Raw genomic sequence first — 24,662 nt, forward strand, 5'->3', positions numbered from 1 at the left:
TCATACAAATGTTAACCATGGTTCCACAGATAATGCTGGTGACTCCACATTTGATGGATTCTAGTTACAGTTTGGAGCACATCAGCTGTAAGATATATGATCAAAAGTATGCACGCACTTTCATTCTCTCAATAGTTTAGGACAAAGGTTAAAAATAAAAGGTGTTTAATGGTTATGAGCTGCAACCGCCCACATATATGAAAAGTAATGAGAACACGTCTCCCAATTTCCTACAGGTTGTCTGCCAAATTCCTGCCTCCTTCCTTCATAAGGAGACAGAATCTGCAGTGTTTTCTTTGCCATGCAGATATATCCCGTATCACTATAAACAAACGCCGCTTTCTTTATAGCTAATAACCACAATGTGTGGGTAAGAAACCTCTCCAGTATAAATCCGTGGGGACAAGGCTGTATTGTGGGCATTAAATAATTATAACAATCTGACATGAGTCAGAGGATTGTCTTTCAATGGCCCTGTTGCACTTCAAACTTTCGAGTCAACCCCAAACTCTCTTTCCTGGCACTGCATCCGTGTGCTGGGCTATTGTGAAACAATTCTCATTCTTTATAGTTTGGTCCCATTGCAGGGAGCTGGCAACGTGGGCACTCATGAAATATTAACATGTTACATTGATTTTTTTTTTAATAAGTGTGGCCAACAGTGGATCAATTATATTACTATGAAAAGCTTTTCATAATTCATTTGGGGGCATCAAGATCTCATTTCCAGAAGGGACATGGATGATGAAGTCAACAGTTTTGAAGAGGCCAGCACTCACACACAGAATACAATAACTGTAAGCAATGGAGTAGAGACACTGTTCGCAAAGTAAGAAAAATGTTTCAATCTGGCAAAATGATTAAAACAGGGTCCAACATACTGACAAGCTGAGAATTAAGTCCAGTGCAGTCTCTCTTTATAAACAAGAACAGAAAAGCCTCAAATGCTGGCAATTTACACCCCCCTTCTTGTTGACCACCGTGTTTATTCCTGCCTCCTTCAAAAAATAAAATTTGCTAACTTTTACACAATAGAAGAATTACTTCAACCTATCTCCACTCTGAAGTACCCTTTATTCTAAGAACATTAACAGTTGGCCTAAAAGAACAAGAGTCTCCTGGCTTGTGTGTGCCCATGGAGAGTCTGCTGTGAGGCTCTGCTCATCTGGTAGCTGGTATCTTCTCTTTAGTGGTGCAGGGTGCATAAACTTCACATAGGCTGCCCCACCAAAGTCAAGAACCCTTCAGTGGCTAGGGGAAAACAATATTTTAGGCCAGCAGGCCTCCAGCCACGCTGCCCAGAGAACAGCTTCAACAGGGAATAAGGGAGGGGTGGGGGGGTGCGTGCTGTTCTCAGCCCCCTACTTTCACACTATTAACACTGTGGTGACCAGTGTCCAACTGTCTCTGCCACTGAACCATGAGCATCTGGAGAGGAAGAGCCAGGTCTTACTCATCTTGGTATCCCTCTCCCTAGCAACAGAGATTTGCACAAAAGATGTGGTCAGTGAATAGCCACAGGGTGTAAATTCCCTCCCACTCTGGAAATCCTGCATCTGGCCCACATGTACAAACTAAACTTATCCTCTTCCTTGCACTGATCCACAGCAGCACCAGCAGAGCAAAAGGTCACCCAAAGGGCCATCCTCCTGATCTCCGAGATTAGGGGGCTCATGTGAAAATGCCCCCAATAAACCAACAAACACTTTCCGTTACTTTAGGGTTTTGTAAGCCACTAGGAACACCAGCAAAGGGTGGAACAAGTTAAACTGCTGAACCAACCCTGAAATCCCCCAGAAAATAAATACGCAGACAAAAGAGGCACCTAGGAGCTAACCACTGACAAGCAGCCTGGTTCAAAGGTCGTGAAACCTGGACCACCGCAAGAAGGCTTCTCCAAAACTCTATGGGGCTTTCTAGAGGGCCTAGTGGGCATGTGGTCCCATGGGCACTAGAATGACAGTGACAGCGAGATAGGCAGTCTGACCCCCGTTCAGCCCCAGGTGGGGACCATGTGAGCACTGGTATTGGGGTGATAGAAAACCTCCCAGGTGCAGGCCTGGTGCCCAGGAGGATGGCACACCTGGCACCAGCCCGATGCTGGTTCCCAACTAGGGGAGGACACGTCAGTCCCCAGCTTGCTCAGCCTCAACAGAGGTCTGGCTTGGGGTCCTCAGAAGCCTCCATCCTCTGAAAAGAGAAAAGGATCTCAGTGAGGCCCAAATCAAAACTAAAGTGCTATAAAAAATAATCTAAAAGGACTAGGTTTAAGTTGTATTTATGATCCTGACTTGCTGCCTTCTTTTTTTCTCCAGAACCGGTAAAATGACAGAATTCATCACCCTTTAAGGCAGGCAGCAACTGACCTGTTTTGGTGTGGCCAGCACCAGCTCTCTTATGCATCCCAGTGCTGAAAACACACATTTCTCCTTTGGCTCCACCTAGGTTCTTAAGGCTCAGATGGTAAAGAATCCACCTGCAATGCAGGAGACCTGGATTCGATGCCCGGGTTGGGAAGATCCACTGGAGGAGGGCGTGGCAGCCCACTCCACTATTCTTGCCTGGAGAATCCTCATGGACAGAGGAGCCTGGTGGGCTACAGTCCATGGGGTCAAAAAAAGTCAGAAAAGACTGAGCGACTAAGCAGGGCACAGCACACGTGTTCTGAACAACGTATGTACAACACGCAAGCACACACGTACCCCCTAGTGCAAAAACACTCATGAACACTGTCAAATCCCTGTGCTTCAGCCCAGATTACAATTTAGTCCAATCATCACCCAATCCATTGAAATTAGTTATTACTTGGTTACCTTTAGCTAAATCTTTCACCGGGAACACCTGTCACCAGAGACACGACCTCACATCCATGCTGAGTTTTAATTAAAGAGGACAGTCACTGCACACACACCCACACAGTGTGTTCCACATGTTTGCAGCTTGGGTCCATTATATTTCTTGGGCCTCTTTTCTGCCCCAGATTCCTCTATTTACTATCCATATTTTCTGAATTATTTAAAACGTTGTGTTTAAGAAGACATGTTCTGAAGAACAAAAACCAAATGCAAAGCGTTGGGGTGGGGACAGCGCTGCTTATTCCAGAGGCAGCTGGGAGGCCTCTCTCTTCCCCAGGGGCCTCCATGGCAGAGGAGGGCAGTGGCCTGGCTTGTCTGGGAAGGAAGGGAGGGAGGCTTCCTGGCCCCGGCAGGCCTGTCTTCCAGCCGCCGCGAGAAAGCCACACAGCTTCCATTTTAACCTCACCCTCTCTGAGGATTGAGGACAGGGGCTCTGGAGCCCACAGAATGAAACCTACTCTTATCTGTAAACAAAAACGGGCTTTGATGTTAGCCAGCTTGCTTGCCTTTTTCCCTTTTCAACTGTGGTTTATCAGCAGCAACATCTCCATTAAGCACTTAGTCAGCAGCCATTACGGGGCCCACTTTTGCACTGGGTGCCTGTTCCTGAGAATAATAAAAGCAAAAAAGCATGCGCCTGGCCCAAGGGGAGGGAGCATCCATTGCTGGGTGGGTGGGCATACACGCATACACACACACACCCCGCTTTGGGACAGTCAAAGGATGACACACACACACACACCCACACACACACACACACACACACACACACACACACACACACACACACACACACACACACACACACACACACACACACACACACACACACACACCACACACGCTTTGGGACAGTCAGAGGATGCCACACACACACACACCCACTTTGGGACAGTCAGAGGAACACACACACACACACACACACACACACACACACCCCCGCTTTGGGACAGTCAGAGGATGCCACACACACACACACCCACTTTGGGACAGTCAGAGGAACACACACACACACACACACACACACACACACACACACACCCGCTTTGGGACAGTCAGAGGATGCCACACACACACACACCCACTTTGGGACAGTCAGAGGAACACACACACACACACACACACACCCGGCTTTGGGACAGTCAGAGGATGGCCAGACTCGAGATGGGGATTCTCAGCTCTCTATGTGACAAATGTCATAACCTTTCTAAATCTCTAGGCCCTTCCTGCTGTTGGGAGATGACAAGCAACAACACAGGCAAGATTCTCAAGTGCTGTTATTTGATTCCCTCATTTGACTTGTGAATCCCTCCTGATCTGGACTTTCCCCTCATTACAGACCCCGGCACTCTTGACAAGGACAAGCCCCTCAGACTCCCTGAAGCCAGAAGTACCCTCCCAGCCCCAGGGTCCCCCTCTTCCACCCAAGGTCTCTAGCCAGGCCAGCCGGGGCTCAAGGAGCGGTCAGGGATCTCAACCCCACTTCTTCGGGGCTGGCCAGAACCTGTCTCACACATTCTTACGTTGGTTTCTACCATCTTCAGAGGTGCCCAGTGGCTACACACGAATCTATTTCAAAAGGGAACAGGCTCTCTTTTCAAGAGCAGAACCAGCACTCAAACACAGGACCAGTGGCCCCGGACACCACCCTCTGCAGACAGAAGCTCATACGCACTCCCAGGGTGCCCAGGCGCCCCTGCAGCCTCGGCCTCGACAGCCAGAGTGTGGTCTCCGGCCTCGGCCAGCCAGCCTCCTTGTGCAGACAGCAAACAATGGCATGCAGTGTCCTCTCAACACGTCAGCCCCGGTGACCAGTGAGGGTGGCGGGCAGCAAGCAGGAGGCAAAGGGGAAGGAGAAACAGCCAGCAAAACAGTTTGTTTGTGTCCAGCTGTTGAGAACCTGGATGCGGTGCCAGTGAGGAAAGAAACACCCTCCTTGTAGCACTTCTTTGGGGCCGCAGACTTGTGGTCAGCACCTCCCAGCTGTGTCCAAGAGAGCCGGACCCAGGCCAGGCCCCACCCTCTCTCCTCCGCCGTGGGCAGTGACTCGAGACACTGGCTGCAGGAGGTGGGGACACAAGCGCCCCAGCTGAATCCAGATGAAATGCAAAGGTCCCAAGCGAACCCGCAGCTCAGGGTGCCGTCTTCCGGCACCATTACCCTCCCTAAAGAAGGGAAGGATGAGGTATCACTGCATCGAGTTCTTCCACACGCTTGCACAGGAAGGGCAGACTGAGGTTCAAAGAGGTTCACACAAAGTCACACCGCTCTTATCTTAGAGGGAGGCCTCTGGGCTCCTTCTGTTTCATTTCCAGAAATGAAAAGCACAGTCTTGGCTTTACTATCTCACTGCCTATCAAGAGCACCACTGTAAAGAATAAAACCAAACACACACACACACACACACACGTTATTTTCCCAGGCCCAAACCTGGGAGGCAATGTCCGTATGGGCTGCCAAAAGGGCAGAATGTGACTCACAGTGATCCTTTCACCTCTGCAGCTCTTCCCTCCCTATTTTCTAATTTGGCTCACTTGAAGCTCTCTTCAAGGGGGCTTTCTCAACAGTTGATTGAAAAATGGCATTTCTCTAATTTCATAAGGGAAAAGAAATCCCCAACAGCCTCCTCTCACCTCTCAAGCATCCTAAGTGGTAGAAGCTGCGGCCAGGACTCCCAGGGAGCCCCCCGGCTCCCCCTCCCTGCCCTTCCAGCTCCGACACCCTCGGCCCTGTGAGTGTCCACACCAGGACTAAGCTCCTCCCTTCCAGCTCCAGGCCCTCTTAGCTGTCTGGCTTAGTTGCTCCTCCTGACTCACGTCTGCCCAGCACAGCCCACTGACAGAGCTCCAGCAGGAGCACTTGAACACCAGTGACTCTGCCCACCGACACTCACCCCACTCCCACAGACCCTGTGCTTGACTCTCGGTCCTGAAAATCATGGTCATTAACCCTTTCCTTCATTCCAAGCACCTGCCCTTTCTTCTCAGCCCGGCCAAGCGTCTGAATTCAAAGAGGTATCATTCTACTTAACTGTCTCATCACTGGGTATAGAGACGACCTCTCTGAAGCTCATTAGGGACAATTCTCCAGATCAGGGTCCTGAACTAGAATATGGTTCAGGTACCACCCTCTCCAAAGGGAGTGATTCACACGGCTGATTCCTTCTGGTCCTGAATGTAGAGGGTTCACGCTTACCGAGTGGAACTGAAGAAAAATGGTGGGCCTGCCGCATTTCCAAGATGTTAAGTTTTCTCCTGATCAATTTTGTAAGTCTCATATTAGGTACTATTAATACATTTGAAAGAAGACTGGCTATCAGCACAACTGTTTTTAAAAAATTTTTAAAAATATGTGCCAGTGTGAATTTCATCTATTGTCACTTATCCCACTTATTACAGATCTGTTGTCCATGTAAGGCTGAGAGCTCCTTCAGATAGAGACTAATATCTTTATGATTTCCATCTCCCAGGGATTGGCAGGTAAGTCTCTTAACTGGCGCCTTTACAGAATTCTAACGAGGAAACACCAGAGAGGGATTAGCCCTGTGTACTAGGATGTACTGCAAACACCTCTCTGCAAACCCCTTAGGTCTTGTCTTTCACTCACATCCATCCCCAAGTGCTCAATCCAGGAAGTCATCGCTGAATAAGTGGTGGCAAGAGGGTCATTTCCCCTACCTTCCCTGTAAACCCAGGAAGCAATTTGCTCAGTCCACAACCACAAGCCCAAAGCCACAAGCTCAAAAGCCCATGTGCATCATAAAGACAGTATTTCTGCGCATGGCCGTGGCCCTGTGGTTAGCTCTGCCTGGCATATAGCAGCCGTGGACATGATGATCTATCCAACCAGAGAGTGGCTTTGAAGGGCTCTTTTCAGAACAGAGGCAAGAGCTTTATAAAACAAGCAAAATAAGCAGAGACTACTTGGGGGAGAACTTATATCAATAACACCCCCAGATTCCCTAAGTATGATAGAATTTGGACTTCCACGCCACCCGCACCCCTATCCCATCCCCACAGCCTACAATAACTGAAGACCTATATCTCCATGCAGGGAACTTTTGTTTTTTTACAGACTATGTTTCAGAGCAGTTTTAAGTTTACAGCAATATTATGCAGAAGGTATAAAGTGTCAGTTGTTCAGTCGTGTCTGACTCTTGAGACCCCATGGACTACAGCCCACCAGGCTCCTCTGTCCATGGAATTCTCCAGGCAAGAATACTGGAATGGGCTGCCATTCCCTTCTCCAGGGAATCTTTTCAACTCAGGATCAAACCCAGGTCTCCTGCATTGCAGGCGATTTCTTTACCCTCTGAGCCACCAGGAAAGGCACAGAGAGTTCCCTGCCCCCACACATGCAGAGCCTCCTCCATTATCAATATCCCCCAGTAGAATGGCACATTCACTACAACTGATAAACCTACATTGATACATCATTATCCTGGCTCCACTGGGCAGGAGATGGGAGCTATGCCTCTCAACCCACTGATCACAGCTGTCAGGCAGGAAGGCACTGGGCCCTATGGGTCCAGTTGGCCCTATCTTGGCCAACTCAGCCAAGATAAGCACTCAGAGGAGACTTTGTTGCAAATTCTTCAACAAATTCTGATTGGAAAGAGACTTCATGTCAGGTTACTACTTTCCAAGAAACAAAAAACTGGCTTTTAAGCAAAGGATGGGGGAAGGATGCTCACTGGCTCATTTAAGTAAGGATGTGCAGTGGCTCATTAAAGTAAGTCTTAATCCAGCAGCTCAGAGGACATAATCACAAATCGGCCTCTCCCATAGATGAGTGACTAGTTCCCGCTGGTGACTAGTCCTGTGCATGTGTAGGTTCTTCATAAAACAAAACTGCCACCACAGTTGCAAACCTTATGTCCTACACCACACCATCCACAGGCTGTGAGATTCTCTTTCTGAAAGCTTCTGCAGAAAAAGTATTTTTCAGAAGCCCCGGGGGGGGGGGGGGGTGCAAAAAACATCAACTGCACTGGCTCTGAGTGGGTAAGCAAGCAACCACTGTGGGCGTAAGTTGCTTGGCTTCCCTCAAACACGCCCACCTCTGCAGTGGCCAGTGAGGGAGACCCCACCCAGAGAACGGGGTGAAGGCTAGCCTATGTGCTTTTCTCAAGGCAAAGAGAATGGGTGCTGAGGTTTCCAAAATGTCCTCTACTACAGCTTTGGAATGTTAAAGTACCAAAGACTCCCAGTCTCACAGGCAGAGAAGTATTACTGCAGGCAGCCACCAGGTGAGGAGGTACCAGTAGCCCCAAGAAACGCATCTCAGGACTGGGGACAAGGCGGTAGCGTCACAAGAGGCGCAGAACCGCCAGAGACCTCTATGGCCAAAAGGGACAGTAAGAGCATCACCACTAGGGAACCCCCAGGGGTGACACCAGCGTGCAGGAGGAAGTGCTGGACACCCACCCACTGCTGCTGACCCGCCAGCCCCAGGATGCAGCCGCACTGGCTCCCAGTCACACCAGAAATCACGGACCCGAATCCCGAGTTCACAGACACTCAGCAGACGGACAGGGACACGGAGAGGGAAGAAAATGTGCCTCAGCCAGAAAAGTCAAGACAAAAGCCTCCTCAGCGCTCCTGCGGGCAGAGAGCCCAGTGTTCTCCCGGCACACCCCGCGCTGGAGAAAATGGGGAAATGTCTCCGAGTTCACTCTGGCCATCTTCCCGGGCTGAAACCCTCACGGAGAGAATGCTCCAGCTTCCGTATGTTTGTGTCGAAATTCCCAAGCTCCTTCACGCCTAAAAAGCCTTCACCTGTTACTAGTTACTTAGGATTAACAAGCGTTGTTTCTCTTCTTTATCCTTCCCTTTCTGTTACTCTGAAGAAGTCTTCCTGCCTTGGAGGTGTCTCCCTAAGAACACAGCTGACTTGTCGGGACAGGGCTCAGAGCACACGAGGTAAAGCCTGGTTCCTGCAGCTGCAGCTGGAGCAGAAAGTTTCTCTTCATCTCTCCTGGTACAGAAGTCTCCACAGAGCTTGGCAGTTGCCCATCGGGGCCCCCAGGGGCAAAGCACCGGAAGCTGGATTTTGGCAGCCCTGCTTTAGGCCAAAGTGGTAGCATTATCAGCTCATGCCTGCTGCAAAGATGCACGGTACCCACAGAGGTGAGGAAAGGCCGTGCCCAGCCTCCTGGCTGTGTCTAAGACTGCGGAGGAAGAGGGTCTCGTGACCAGATCAGGAACCGAGGTCTCTGAAGAACTGGGGACATGCACCCAGGACATGAACCCCATTGGGGCCATTCCTCCAGTGGGGCCTCTGGAATGTCTGCTAGGTAATAGACTGGGCTCAGAAACGGGGCTGGGAGGAGTAGAACCATGCCTCCTTGTAACACTGCCTACCAGTGGGCAGTGCAGTGGGTTTGAATCTTCCAGTTTCTATGTGCCTCCATGCAGAGAGGAATTAAAGGCTGTTCCACTGAGCAAGGGGAATGGTAAGGCATTAACTATAAAGAACAGGAAACTGAAGACAAATATCCTAAGGTTACACAGACCTATGAGACTAGTGGGGTCAGGATCGAACGGTGAGAGGGTTCATCACTGACAGAACACCGCTCTGCCTTCTAAGCCTGTCCCCTCTCGGATTCTGAGGGTCTGTAGGTTCATTCACTCCTGCTAGCTCAGGAAGGATGTAATGCTAATCACTACGACACTCATTCAGAAAGAAAACCAGTGTTTATGCCATATTCAATACGACTCTTCTGATTTCTACTTTGGGATGGGTCTCATTCCTTTTCTTAACATGTTGTTTAATTAGTAAGTCATGCCCAGCACTTTTGCAACCCCATGGACTATAGCCTGTCACACTGCTCTGTCCATGGGATTCTCCAGGCAAGAATACTGGAGTGGAGGTGCAGTAACAAGGGCTCAGAACTCAAAACTCCAGTTCAAAAAAGATCTCACAGCTCTCTTCCTCCTCTTCTAGCTACTCTGACTGCATTTATTGGCGTCATATAGCCTTGCACCCGTATCATTCCATCCTCATAGCCACTTAGTGAGAGGAGACCATTCTTCTCCCCACTTGACAGATGAAAAAATGCAAACTTAGGTGACTTTTTTGAGCAGCAGCAATGAGAAAGAAAACATTGCTGACAACTTTAAAGAATGTGTACGGGGATGAGTAACAGCAGTAATTTTGAAATTGGGCCTGTTTAGGAAATTCTGTGAATCACACCTGTTGCTTTCGCCTTAGTGTCTCAAAGCAGAGAGGCTTGGTGAGCAGTGCAACCATCTATCTTCCCACAAACAAAAGAGAAGGAGTTAGCTTGCTTGCATGCTCTGGGTAGTCCCATGCTAGGTGCTTCCCGCCCCACACCCCACCCGCCCAGTCTCGGAGCACCTTGGCAAGTTGGGCACCTGTCTCCCTTACAAGTAGAAAACTGAGGATTACAAAACAGGAAGGAGCAGGGGAGGAGCATTCACCAAGGATTCTAGAAACCCAATACTGTAGGAAGGAGCCGGGACTCCTGTACCGTGTGAGCCATGTGGCTTTCACTGGAGCGGGCTCCGGGGCAGAGCTAGCTGAGGACACAGGAATGGCAGGAGTGTGCTGCCCCATTCCATGGCCAATCTCAAGTTCACTCGAGGCACTATTTTATGAGCCTGCTATGACCTGTAATTTCCCTGTCGATGTTTGAGGCCAGTATTTGATTATTCCCAAGGGAGACTATTTAAGCACAAATCACTAAAAATAATGATAGCCACAAGTTACTTGGGAAGTGAGATGAATAGTCCATTTAGAAACAGAAATAATTTTCTTCCTCATCTTTTCCTATATTTTTCTGAGGCTATGTACTGTATTCACTTAGAAAAAAAAATAACTTCTAGTGTTTCTTTCATCCTCTTTCATTTTATATTCAAAGAGGAGGAACCATATTCTTCAAAACCACTTTGTGGATAAGCAATAAATCACATACATCATGGGCTCTGGCTACTAAGGATTCCTTGTAGATGGGTGAGTACTACAATCTACCATCCAGGAAGGGACACAAGAACCAGAGGAACCACTGAGCTCTCAACATCCATCCAGGTCTGATCACTGCCAGCACTTCAGAGCATGACCTACTTCACCTTAACAGGTAAATTCTAGAAGGCCAGTCATCCACAATGGAATCTTCCTTACAGCCCTTTGGAGTTTTCATAAATTCTCATGGAAAGGCCCTTTCACAATATAATGTTGCCATTATATAAACCCTCAGACCTTCCTTGCACAGGTGAGCTAATGATGATTAACTGTTATCACTAGTTTATTATGTGCTATGCTATATAGTTGTATTTCTTTAAAATTCTTATTGCCATTAAACAATACAAGTGCTATTATTTAATCCACTTTACAGAAGAAAAAACTGAAACCTAGAGACAGATTAAGTAATTTGCTCAAGGTCACACAGGTAGCCAGAAGTGGCAGGGCCAAGAGCATGATGACCTAGGGCTGTGATTTCAGAACTCACCTCAACACATTAAACCATTACACTATACTCTCTTCAACCATGTGCTATACACAAAGACATATTAAAGTATCCTATGGGGAATTACTCTTCATAAAGAATGTGTGTGGAACTGACAGAAACAGAACTCTGTCTTGTGACAGACAAAACACTAAAAGCTGACCAACTGCACTTTCCTTAAAAGAGAGAAGCCTTAGGACAAAAAATTATCTTACTGTCATCAACTGAACTATGCATGCAAACATTATTGCTTCCAAATACCTTTGCAAAAAAGGAGAGCTTTCAAATTTGAGGATTTTATTGTGAAAACCAGCATAACATTTCTATCTGTGCTATTATGCTCAGAATTTTCACATCATTCTTCAACAACCTGCAATGCAATTTGCTTCCCCAGAAAAGTGTATTATATTTGATTCTTATTGCAAGTCACTTATTATTAGTTATATTTTGTAATTCTTTTCCAAACAATCTCAGGATTTTGCCTATGGGAGCCAACCCACCAATTCGGTTGATTGTTCAGCACAACCTACAATTCTTATAGGCAATTTCATAGCTGCAGGGATTTCATAGTGCATGTCTGCACATCTACAAACTAAAAAATAGGAGAGAATTCAAACCTGTTCTGATCATCACCCCTTTTTTAACTCAATTCTCAGACCACGATGTTTAGATAATGCACAAAGTTAAAAGTTACTTAAGTTAACCCAACTACTCAGTTTACTATTCAATAAAAAGATCAAAAACTTGAAAGCCAGTTGGAAGTTGATTTTTTTTTTTTTTTAAAAGCCATATTCAGTCCTGTCCTTAGGCCCAGGCCAGAAGGCCCAACTTGAACCGTAGGCTTCAGAAGGCCCTGCCCTGGTCCTGTTTCAGACGACAAGGCATTGAAGTGCCTTAAATTTATGAGAAAGGCAAATAGACCAATGGCACAGAATAGAGAGCTTAGAGATAGACGACATACGTGTGGGAACTTACTTTTTGACTGTGTTGACATTTAAAATCAGTGGGAAGGAAAGTGTAGGTCTCTGAATAACCAAGTCAGCTGATTATTAACCTAGCTCTTACATGATATAGAAAAGTCAATTCTAGCTTGAATATGACAAAATGATTCATATCAATGTATGACAAAACCCACTGGGGAAAAAAAAATTGATAGAAGAAAATATTGGCAAATAACTTTGTGACTGACAGTTAGGGTATACTTTTTACAGTAAGCCGTAAGAAGTGCAAACTTTAAGAGAGATAAACTTGACTATATTAAAATTTAAGACTTCCATGGATCAAAAGACAACATGTGAAGAAAGAAATGGCATAGACTGGGAAAGACATTTTAACCTCCACTACCTAAAAAATTAGGGTCATAAATATGTAAAGAATTTCTAGACATCAATAAAAAGAAGAGAATCAATTGGAAAAGTAAGCATAAGAATCTGATGAGAAACTCACAGGAAATGAAGCATAAATAGAAATATGAGTTTGAGCAAAATCCAGGAGATTGTGAAGGACAGGGAAGGGTGGCCTGCTGCAGGAGTCCATGGGGTGGCAAGGAGTCGGACACAACTGAGAGACTGAGCAACAGCAAGAATATATACATAAGAAAAACGCCCAGGCGCATCTATAGCAAGGATTGCTCCGTTTAAAATCAGAGGAATTTATCTTGTAATTGGAAGTTGTACCTTTTGACCACCTTCACCCCTTTCTTCCAATCACTTCTGTTCTCTGAATTTGTTCTTTTAGATTCCACATATAAGTGATACCATATAGTATTTGTCTTTCTCTGACTTATTTCACTTAGTACAATGCCCTTAAGATCCATCCATGATGTTGCAAATGGCAGGATTTCCTTCTTTTCAGCTCAGTATTAACTATTATTTCATTATCTGTCTATCTAGATATCACGTTTTCTATATCATTCATCCATCAGTGGACACTTAGGTTGCTTCCATGTCTTGGCTATTGTAAGTAATGCTCTAATGAACATGGGACGTGTAGCTATCTCTTTGAGATAACCAGTTTTGTTTCTTTCAATATATACCCAGAAGTGGAATTGCTGGATCACATGGTAGTTCTATTTTTAATTTTTTGAGGAACTTCCATACTGTTTGCCAGAGTAACTTCACTAATTCATATTCCTACCAACAGTGCTCAAGGGTTCCCTTTTCCCCGTGTCCTCATCAATGCTTTTGTCATTTTGGGAACCAGCATTTTAACAGGTGTGAGGTGATACCTTGTGGTTTTGATTTGCATTTCCCTGATGATGAGTGATGTTGAGCATCTTTTCATGTACCTGTTGGCCATGTAAGTTGTCTTTCAGAAAACATCTATTCAGTTCCTCTGTTTATTCAATTTTAAAATCATTGTTTTTTGGTATTGAGTTGTATGAGTTCCTTATATGTTTTAGCTATTAACTCCTTCTTAGGGGTTTTATTTGCAAATATTTTCTCCCATTTGGTAGGTTGCTTTTTCATTTTGCTGATTCTTTTGTGGTGCAGAAGCTTTTTAGTTTGGAGTCATCTTGTTTATTTATCTTACTTTTGTGTTTGGGCTGTAGGTGTCATCTCTGAAAAATCGTAACCAAGATTAATGTCAAGGAGCTTTTTCTTTGTTTCCTTCTAGGAGATTTATAATTTCAGGTCTTATGTTTGAGTCTTTAATTCTTTTTGAGTTAATTTTTTGAGTGAGTGATGAGAGTGGTCTAGTTTCATTCTTCTGTGAATATCCAGCTTTCCCTGCACCATTTATTGAAGAGACTGTCTTTTCTGTGGGCTTTCCTGGTGGCTCAGCTGGTAAAGAATCCACCTGCAATGCAGGAGACCTGGGTTCGATCCCTGCGTTGGGAAGATCCCCTGGAGGAGGGCATGGCAGCCCACTCCAGTATTCTGGCTGGGAGAATTCCATGGACTGTACAGTCCTTGGGGTTGCAAAGCATCCAACAAAACTGAGCGACTTTCATATCGCTCTCGTCAAATGTTTGTTGACTATGTATTTGGGAGGTTATCTCTGGACTTTCAATTCTATTGCATTTGCCTGTGTGTCTGTTTTTATGCCAAAGGATACTATTTTGATTACTATGAATACATTCTAGGGATATAATGTACAATATGGTGACTATAGTTAACAATATTGTATTGCATATTTGAAAATTGCTAAGAGAATAGATCCAAAAAATTATCACAGGAAAGATAACTGAAACTATTTAAGAGGATAGATGTTAACTAAACGTACATGATGATCATTTCACAATATATACATGTCAAGCTATGTGGTTCAGCTTAAACTTATTCACCATGTGCAGGCATGTGTGCGTGTGTGAGTGCGCTCAGTCACTCAGTCATGATGACTCTTTCAACCCCATGGACTGTAGCCCGCCAGGCTCCACTGTCCATGGAATTTTTTAGGCAAGAGTATTGGAGCGAGTTGCCATTTCCTCCTCCAAGGGATCTTCCCAATCCAGGGATTGAACCTGTGTCTCTTGCGTTTCCTGCCTTAGCAGATGGATTCTTTACCACTGTGCCACCTAGGAAGCCCCAAGCTTCTTCAGTCATTTACATCTCAATAACATTGGAAATAATAGAACAAAATCAGAATAACTTCATGCACAGATTGGCAAAAAATTTAAAGTCTTGGCAATAACAGTGTTGTCAAGGGTATAAAGGGATTCGAATTTTCATGTGCTGCTTTGGCAGTATAAATCTTTGCAGTTCCTTTGGAGGACAGTTTGAAGTAGAGACATTCCTATTCCAATACCCAGAAATTCCACCTTTAAGTATAGACTTTTACCCATGCATGCATGAACACATACAGTTGCCCCTTGAACAACAAGAGTTTGAACTGGGAGAGTCCACTTATATGCAGATTTTTTTTCAATAGTAAGTATACAGTACTACAAGAAATGCAGCTGGTTAATTCCACAGATGCTGAACCCTGAAAACAGAGGGCCAACTACTCATTATACATGGATTCTCAACTGTGTAGAGGTTCAGCATCCCTAACCCCTGCACTATTTAAAGGTCAACTGTATATGAGACTGCTCACAGAAGTTATTACACATAGCAGAAAAAGACCTTAATACCTATAAAGAGAAGACTAGACACATATAGTCACACAGTAGAATAATATATACGAGTTAAAAGTCAGTGAAGTAGAGAGTCACATATTCAAGGGATGAATCTCAGAAAAACAGAGGGGAAAAAAGCAAGCTTCAGAGGAACATTTACAGTATGTTACATTTATATAAAGTCAGAAAAATATGTGAAATATCTATCTTAGACTGTCAACTGTTGATTGAAAACCTCATACGAAATTACCTTCAATAATTTGTAAAATATATTTATATATTAGTAACAGGGCTCTCTTCTTCTAGTGCATGGGTTTTGGGGAGACCTCCATGGCAGAGTGTTGGTACCTGGAAATGGAGAGAAAGGGGCTTGGAAAGCATGAGGGAGCAGAGTTGTAGTGGCTGAGAAAGGCACCTTGGAAAGGGAGGAACATCCCTTGGAGGCCTGATGGCAAAAATAAAGAAGGAAGTGACTGAAGATAAGAGCCCCACAGATGCCAGGTAGCATCAAAGAATCAGAAGAATGAACCCCCCCCAACTCCACAGTGTCATTTATTTATAAACTGCACTTCACTTATAGTGACAGAAGAGGGCACCCTTGAACTAATAAACAGAGTAAGCAACTAATTGCCTCGGGCTACCCCCTGCTGACGGAGAAGGCAATGGCACCCCACTCCAGTACTCTTGCCTGGAGAATCCCATGGACGGAGGAGCCTGGTAGGCTGCAGTCCATGGGGTCGCGAAGAGTCGGACACGACTGAGAGACTTCACTTTCACTTTTCACTTTCGTGCATTGGAGAAGGAAATGGCAACCCACTCCAGTGTTTTTGCCTGGAGAATCCCAGGGACGGGGGAGCCTGGTGGGCTGCCGTCTATGGGGTTGCACAGACGGAAGAGACTTAGCAGCAGCAGCAGCACCCCCTGCTGAATGACCTGGGTGGTTTTTCGTTTTTTCATACAGGATTTTTTTTTTTTTTTTTTTAAATTTCTGGGGTAGTTTAAACTCATACATGGTTCAATATTCAAGAGGTACAAAAAGGCTTGCAGTGCAAGAATCTCTCCAAATCTTGCTCTTAGCCACCTAGTTATCCAGCTGCTGCTGCTAAGGGCAATCAAAGGTATCAATTATTAATATAAGCCTTGAAAGGTATTTTATGCATATGTTAAATGTAAGTTCATTTCCTTCCTCATCCCCTCCTTACAAAAATGTAGTGTATGAGTCCCACTGTTTAAGAACATGAGTTTATTCCTCAAAACATCTCAAAGTTCCAGAATGACCTGTTTTTGTGGGTCAGGAAAATCCAACATACTTCATCATGAGTAGAAGCATAACACACAAAACAAAGTAAGAGTCAAACTTTTTCAGCTAATGATTGAAGATGCTTTTTAAAAAGCTCACAAAGCAAAGCAAACAATACAAAACTCTAATATAAATTCAAATGAGAAATTGCAGACATGAAAAAACACTATAACTCAGAAATTGAAAATCCTGAACAGAAATAGTCAGACAGTTGCACAAAGGGGTGACAGAATACTGGAAAGAAATTGATTAAAGGGACAAAAATTATTTGTAAAATGACTGAATGTTGTCTGCGAGGTAATAGATGCAATGTATTTAAATGGATATGGAGGACAGGAATAAAAGAGCTGGGAATAAGAAAACAAAGAAAAAAGGAAAAGAGCCCAAAAGAAGGTGATAATCACAAAAGTCAGAAAGTGTTCCAACACAGGAACAAATGGTGACTCTCAAGAAAGGTAAACAAACTAAAATACTGGTAAAGAACTAATATTTGAAATTATAATCCATGTAAATGTCCCTGAAATATAATGACATGAAACTGTGTGTTGAAGATAATTGAGGAAACTGGGTGAGGCATAGTTGAGAACAACTTTGCAACTTTTCCATAAATCTAAACCATTTTAAAAAATAGTTGTATTTTTAAAAGATTAACAGAGATCTTAATCAAAAGTAAAAATAAAATCTGAAGCAAATATTTCAAAAAGTAGTATTGAAAAGGCAGTAGTAATTGATACTTGATGGTTTCTTAGACTACGCTATTGAACCAACTTTCCAGGATCTAGGACCTAGAGAGTGTCATCTCTAGTGAGGATAACGCTTACTTACTTGAGACACTTCACTCAGAGATTGTCGTCTTCCCTGGTAGGGGAGATGACAATCTCTGAGTGAAGTCAGACACAGGAAGACAAATATATGGTATTGCTTATATGTGAAATCTAAAAAACTATAAATGAACTTATTTACAAAACAGATGTGGAGTCACAGATGGAAAAAATAAACTTACCAAGGGATAAGAGGGCTACAAACTGGGAGACTGGGGTTGACATGTATACACTACTAAATATAAAATAAGTAACTAATAAGAACCTGCTGTATAGCACGGAGACCTCTACTCAATACTCTGTAATAGCCTATATGTGAAAAGAGTCTATAAAAAAAGAAAAGAGTCCATATAGGTATAACTGAGTCCCTTTGCTACACACCTGAAACTAACACAGCATTGTAAATCAACTATAATCCAATAAAAAAATTTTTTTAATGTCTTACAGCAGAAAAATCCTCTCATTGAACAGGTAGGGAAGCTGAATAACACGCACGCACAGTACCTGTTTGAAGGCATCATTGAACTGCTGGGGCAACCTGGACCTCCCTGAAGAGAGGAAAACTCTGGAGAAGTGAAGTGCAATTTCTCCAGCCTCTTTCCTGCTGTAGAGATATGTCAATTACCTGGTACAGGTTGCAAGTTCTAGACTGCAGGTGGAGGTCTACTTTTTCTTTTTAAGTTTCTGTTAGAATATAATTGCTTTACTTTTAAGAGGCCAAGAAGTCAGCAGCACTGTATATATTCCCACAGGGCTAGAGAGGGAAAAGTTGGAAAAGTGCAAGTCGCTCAGTCGTGTCTGACTCTTTGCAAGCCCATGGATATATGATCCATGGAATTCTCCAGGCCAGAATACTGGAGTGGGTAGCCTTTCCCTTCTCCAGGGGATCTTCCCAACCCAGCGATTGAACCCAGGTCTCCTGCATTGCAGGTGGATTCTCTACCAGCTGAGCCAAAAGCTGGAAAACAGTGCTGTAACGTCAGCCAAGAATTAGATGCTGTGACCTCAGATATAAGGGACTTCCGTGGTGGGTTAGACTATAAACCATCTATTGCAAGGTAGGAGATCTGGGTCTGATCCCTGGGTGAGGAAGATCCCCTGGAGAAGAAAACGGCAACCCACTCCAGTATTCTCACCTAAAGAATCTCATAAACAGAGGAACCTGGCAGACTACAGTCCATGGGGGTCCCAAAGAGTTGGACACAACTGAGCGACTTACAGTTTCAGAGAGGTAAGAGGTACAGTGTTTTGTCCCTCAAGGCTTTTGACTTATCTTAAGCTACCCATGTCCGGGAATAAGAAAATATAATCAGAAAATGACTTAAAAGAAGAGTGGTGTTTAATTCACTTTCATGAAAAAAAAAAAAAAAAAATTCAAGTTCACAGTCCACCAATAAGAAAGTACCTGGGACAGGGGCTTTCCAGGTGGCTCAGTGGTAAAGAATCCACTTGCCAATGCATGAGACGCGGGTTCGATCTCTGGGTCAGGAAGATCTTTTGGAGAAGGAAATAGCAATCTATTTCAGTATTCTTGCCTGGGTAATCCCATGGACAGAGGCTGATGGGCTGCAGTCCATGGAATCGCAAAAGAGTCAGACATGACTTAGAGACTAAACAACAACAACAATAAAAAAGGAAAGAAAGAAAATTCCTAAGACAGACAGGGTAATAGACAGAGAGACAAGGGGCGTAAAAAAGTTGAACAGAGTCTGAACAGAATCTCAGTGACCTATTGGCCTTAACAAATGGTATAACATGTTTAATTCGGTAACAGAAGATAGCAGAATTTCTTACTCTGGAAGTAGAAAAATGACAAAATTGCTCTTATTGAAGAGCAATCTTGAGTGTCTATTAATATTAACTATCCCCCAGTAAGGAAATCTGTATTGTTTGTATGTGCATGTTATCTGACCGTGCAAATTGCTGTAAAAGTTCACATACCTTCCACGGAATTAGGAATATCTTGGCCCCATTTGGCAAAGAAATTGGAGCCACCTCCTCCCCAAGGAAAGCAAACCAGCCTAAAAAGTGCATTACGATTCTGGTATAAGCAGTTCACAACTTTTTCATTCCTAGGGAGAAAATTCAAATATTTAACATGATGTAAAGTAAGTCCACCTGTCCTAACTGATTTAGGTGTGTTTTAACAGAAATTTTTATTCATTATAAGGAGACTGTATTCATATATAAAGGGATCACCTTTTTTTTTTCCCAACAAGAACAGCCAAAAAAATTTTTCGTGGATTCATTTTTAACAGTTAGTATATATAAACTTTGATAGATGTAAGTGAAATAGTCAAGTATCTATATGTAATATTTAGGAAATACATTTCATATGCACATTTAAAAGGGATAGACATGCTCATTTAGAAATCACCTTTTTCCCAATTCAGGGAATACTTGTATCTACACAGTTTTATCTCAATGTCTTCATGATTTCAGGTCATCTGTAAGTTTTCCAAAGCATGTAATTTTCACTCCCTTCTGAGTGTTAATTAAATACACCTTTTTGTATCTGCATATAATCATTGGAAATTTCACCACAGTGTCCAACTATCCTTCCACCTAGTATTCCAGATAATTGCTTTTTAAAAAATTCAATATATATATATTCAATATAAATATATGTACAAAACATTCAATATATATACGTTTGCATCATCCATAATTTAAACACTTCCTGTAAAGTCTTCACGTTGATCATTAAATTATTTACAAAGTTATATAGTCTTGCCAAATGTGAGATAATCAACCCTACTATCATGATTAAATCTCTCTTGCCTCTCTCTTTTTTAAGTTCCCATTTAGTCAGTTGATCTCTGTGCTGTGTTGTGCTTAGTCACTCAGTCATGTCTGACTCTTTGTGACCCCATGGACTGTCACCCTCCAAGCTCCTCTCTCCATGGGGATTTTCCAGGCAAGAATACTGGAGTGGGTTGCCATGCCCTCCTCCAGGGGATCTTCCCAACTCAGGGACTGAACCCAGGTCTCCTGCATTGCAGGTGGGTTCTTTACCAGCTGAGCCACCAGAGAAGCCCAAGAATACTGGAGTGGGCAGCCTATCCCTCCTCCAGGGGATCTTCCCAACCCAGGAATTGAACCGGGGTCTCCTGCATTGCAGGTGGATTCTTTACCAGCTGAACTACCAGGGACGCACCCCCAGTTGATCTCTACAAGCATCCAAAACTAACAATGATTGAGATTTTGTCAGGTTTACATGTATTCCTTAAAGAGGATTTTGGTTTTCATGATAAAAATAATAGAACGCTACTAATTATGAGAAACTTTACACAAACTTAAGCATAAGTTAAAACCTTTCTTGGGGGGAAGAATAACTTATGGAGAAAAACTCCTTGGCTTGTATTAGGGCATTTATGTTAATAATAGCTAATTTAAAGAGAAAAAAGGGCATTTTTTTTTAAAGGTTTTTTAATGTGGGCCATTTTTAAAGTCTTGATTGAACTTGTTACAGTATGTTTTTTATGTTTTGGTTTTTTGGCAGCCATGGGACATGTGGGATCTTAGCTCCCTGACCAGGGATCAGGCCCACTGCACTGGAAGGCAATGTCTTAACTACTGGATGGTCAGGGAAGTCCCCTCAAAGGGGTAATTTTAATGTTTTCTTTTGAAGAGGGACATTTTGTACTTGAGGCTACATTCCTTCTAACTAAAGGAGATCAATCCTGAGTGTTCACTGGAAGGACTGATGTTGAAGCTGAAACTCCAATACTTTGGCCACCTGATGCGAAGAGCTGGCTCATTTGAAAAGACCCTGATGCTGGGCAAGTTTGAGGGCAGGAGGAGAAGGGGATGACAGAGGATGAGATGGTTGGATGGCATCATCGACTCGATGGACATGGGTTTGGGTGGATTCCGGGAGTTGGTGATGGACAGGGAGGCCTGGTGTGCTGCAGTTCATGGGATCGCAAAGAGTCGGACACGACTGAGCGACTGAACTGAACTGAAATGATTATCAGCAAACTCACTGACCATGGATCAGCCCTAAATAAGAGCTTCATAGCTATCAACCATTTACTGGAAAAACACTAGAGTCATTTTTTAAAGGAGTACAAAACCTTCCATAGTGCCTTCCACAGTTTGGTAAAAACTGCATAGCTAATGGGTGAGTTTTCTGAATCTTATTTCTGGAAGCTATTGAAGAGTCTAGAAAAATGACTTGAATTCAACATTACTTTAAAACAAGTCCATGTTTTTTAAAGCCAAGGAGCCCTACTTCAGTCTATTTCAATGACTTGCATTCTCATGAACAAAAATATCAGAATAAGTATAGCCTTGCCATACCTGAAGACTATGTAATCAGCAGAAGTAGTTCTGCTGATTACAGGAGTTCTATAAGGAAAACAATACAAAGCCATAAACACAAAATTAGGTTTAGACACTTTGATCATTGCTGGTTTTTTTAGTTGCTAAGTCATTTCCAACTCTGCAACCCCGTGGGCTATAGCCCTCCAGACTCCTCTGTCCATGGGATTTCTCAGGCAAGAATACTGGGTTACCATTTCCTTCTCCTGGAGATCTTCCCCACCCAGGGATCAAACCTGTGTCTCCTGTGTTGGCAGTCAGATTCTTTACCACTGAGCCACCAGCGAAACCGTTTGATCATTAGTTTCAAGATAAAACCACCTTTCTTTGCCTTGGGGGTGGGGGTAGGAGCTGCTCTTCACTTATTTAGAGCCGGGCCAGTGTCGCAGTGGGTCCTCAGAACCCACATTGATGGGGTGCCTACCCTCCACAGCAAACCCACGGTGAAGATCTCACAAGAAGGTAGTGCCTGGGAGGGTATTGCTCATTGCTGTGAAGCCTGGACAGTTAGCAGAACATTCTCATTCTTGGGCTCTTGCCTGTCCTCTGCCTCCGTCCAATCTCCTGTGTCTCCTGAGAAAAACAGACGCAGACCAAGAAAAGCTAACCTTCCCAAGCCAATCCTCTGGGTGGAAGCCTTCTGCCTGCACTTGCCTTCTCTTTGTCTTCCCCTTCTTCAGTTTTGGTTTCGGTTAAATCATAAAATTCTAAGACTTTAGAGTTGAGAGGTATTAGAGCAATCATTTAACCCACTATCAACAGCCTGATAGCTCAGTTGGTAAAGAATCCACCTGCAATACAGGAGACCCAGGTTTGATTCCTGAGTGGGGAAGACCTGCTGGAGAAGGGATAGGCTCACTCCAGTATTCTTGGGCTTCCCTTGTAGCTCAGCTGGTAAAGAATCCTCTCACAATGTGAGAGACCTGGGTTCGATCGCTGGGTTGGGAAGATCCCCTAGAGATGGGGAAGGCTACCCACTCCAGTATTCTGGCCTAGAGAATTCCATGGACTGTGTAGTCCATGGGGTCACAAAGAGTCAGACACGACTGAGCGACTTTCACTTTCAACAGCCTAGTGACTAAGGCTGTGGAAACAAAGAGATCTGAATTCAAACCCGTTGATACGACATTAGGAAAATGACCTGAGTGACTGAAAATCTCAATGTCCTCATCTATAAAATGAGGACAATCATAGCGTCTTCCTTACACTTTGATTAAATGTCTCAAAAATACTCAGCATGGTTTTAGGAACCCACAAAACAAAAATGAATGTTTTCTATTAATCCTGGTTTGACAGTTGGAGAAATTGAGGTCAAGAGATGTTAGGTTACTCGCCCAGGGTCACCCGGCCAGTGACAAGTCAGGAATTAGAACACAAGTCCTGTTTATCCTAAGAGCTATTTCCCCACTTTATCCTTCTTCTTGTTTTCTCAGCATCAACAAGCAACAAGTGGACCCATAAGTGGCAGGGAGTGGATAGCATACCTGGGAGGCTTCAGATGACAGAGCCAGGGACACAGACCTCTACTCTACTTCTGGATGTAAATGGAATCTTACTTTCACATTTGTAGCCAAGTCATGGATTTACAGTTTCACATTAAGCTCACCACCAAGTCAGTACCATTTTACACAGTGAGTAGTTGGTACCATTTACTATATACCTTACAGGACTTCCCTAGCGGTCCAGTGGTTAAGACTCTGCACTTCCAGTGCAGGGTTCGGTCCCTTGTTGGGGAAACTAGGATCCCACATGGTGTGGCAAAAACACAAATACCTTGCACTAGGGAGAATGGCCATCAAATGAGGTCTCTCTGAGAAGCCCCTTCCCATGTAAAAGGGCAACCTCCAGAGGCAGAGTATTAGAGCACCTGGGATTGGAAAAACCCAGACTGCACACAGTGACATACCTGATTGTCTCAGCTTTGTCTCTGCTCTCCATTTGTTGAGGAAATGGTACAAAATTGCTGCTCTCAGGAACTTTCTGGCCAGTGCCAAATTCAATACCTCTTTGGATATAAAACCTCTGATCAGCCTCGAGCACACTTTGAAATCTGTTGATTATTGCTCCAAGCCCTATTTGAAAAAAAGAAAAAAAAGAGGAGAAGAAATGGATTAGAAGCAACATGACAGATGTTATGTTGGAGTCGCCTGCCTCAGCTCACATTCAATCATCAGTAAGTGTTTCCATTAGCTGAACCCCTGGCTAGGACAGAGAAAGACAAAGATGCAACATTTCTAAAACTCTAGCTAGTAAATGCCCTGCAGCCAAATCAAACCAAGAACACTCAATACTGACTAGAAAATTGGGGTCTGAGGAGAGGTTTGAGTTTAAAATATTGGTGTCTTCATTTTCTAGATATTTACAAAATTTTAAAACTTAAGGAAGAATTAGGAGGTCTTAGAAAAACTTTACTGCTAATACCAAACTTCTGGGACGTCCCTGCTAGCTCAGTGGCTAAGAAACCACTTCCAAAGCAGGGGACATGGGTTCAACCCCTGGTCTGGAAAGATTCTATCTGCCATGGAGCATCTAAGCCCATGCCCCACAACTACTGAGCCCGTGTGCTCCCCAACAAGAGAGGCCACTGCAACAAGAAGCCCATGCACCGCAACAAAGAGTAGCCCCCACTCACTGCAACTAAAAAAATCGCACACACAGCAATGAAGACCAGTGCAACCAAAAATAAACAAATAAATAAAAAATGAAATATCAAACTTCCAACTCTGCAAGCTACAAATATTCAGAAAAGAAAGGAAGAATAATTACCCCCCCTAGTGGACTTTATCCTTTTACTTCCTAGAAGCTCCTTGAATCATGTCAAGGCCCTGGATCACTCAGC

At 43.9% G+C, this 24,662-nt stretch overlaps 2 protein-coding genes across 11 annotated transcripts in view; both read right to left on the reverse strand.

The window, feature by feature from the left end:
* The window catches only part of TEAD1 (TEA domain transcription factor 1), a 381,458-nt gene that overhangs the window by 134,383 nt on the left and 222,413 nt on the right, over positions 1 to 24,662 (reverse strand). The gene's annotated exons all lie outside the window — the stretch shown is intronic.
* LOC122449578 (S-acyl fatty acid synthase thioesterase, medium chain-like) lies at positions 15,454 to 23,919 on the reverse strand. 2 transcript variants are annotated; one of them, XM_043481328.1, is made up of 3 exons: positions 23,730 to 23,919; positions 19,442 to 19,572; positions 15,454 to 15,727 (listed from the first exon to the last, which is right to left on the reverse strand). In XM_043481328.1, the coding sequence occupies exons 1-3, from the start codon at positions 23,759 to 23,761 to the stop codon at positions 15,660 to 15,662; spliced, it is 231 nt and encodes a 76-aa protein (XP_043337263.1). In that variant the 5' UTR covers positions 23,762 to 23,919; the 3' UTR covers positions 15,454 to 15,659. The 2 variants fall into 2 exon arrangements, 1 of the variants encoding a protein (XP_043337263.1); XR_006271976.1 differs by lacking the exon at positions 15,454 to 15,727 and adding an exon at positions 18,368 to 18,598.

This window comes from Cervus canadensis, chromosome 11 (genome assembly GCF_019320065.1).
Source record: "Cervus canadensis isolate Bull #8, Minnesota chromosome 11, ASM1932006v1, whole genome shotgun sequence".
NCBI classification, from domain to species: domain Eukaryota; kingdom Metazoa; phylum Chordata; class Mammalia; order Artiodactyla; family Cervidae; genus Cervus; species Cervus canadensis.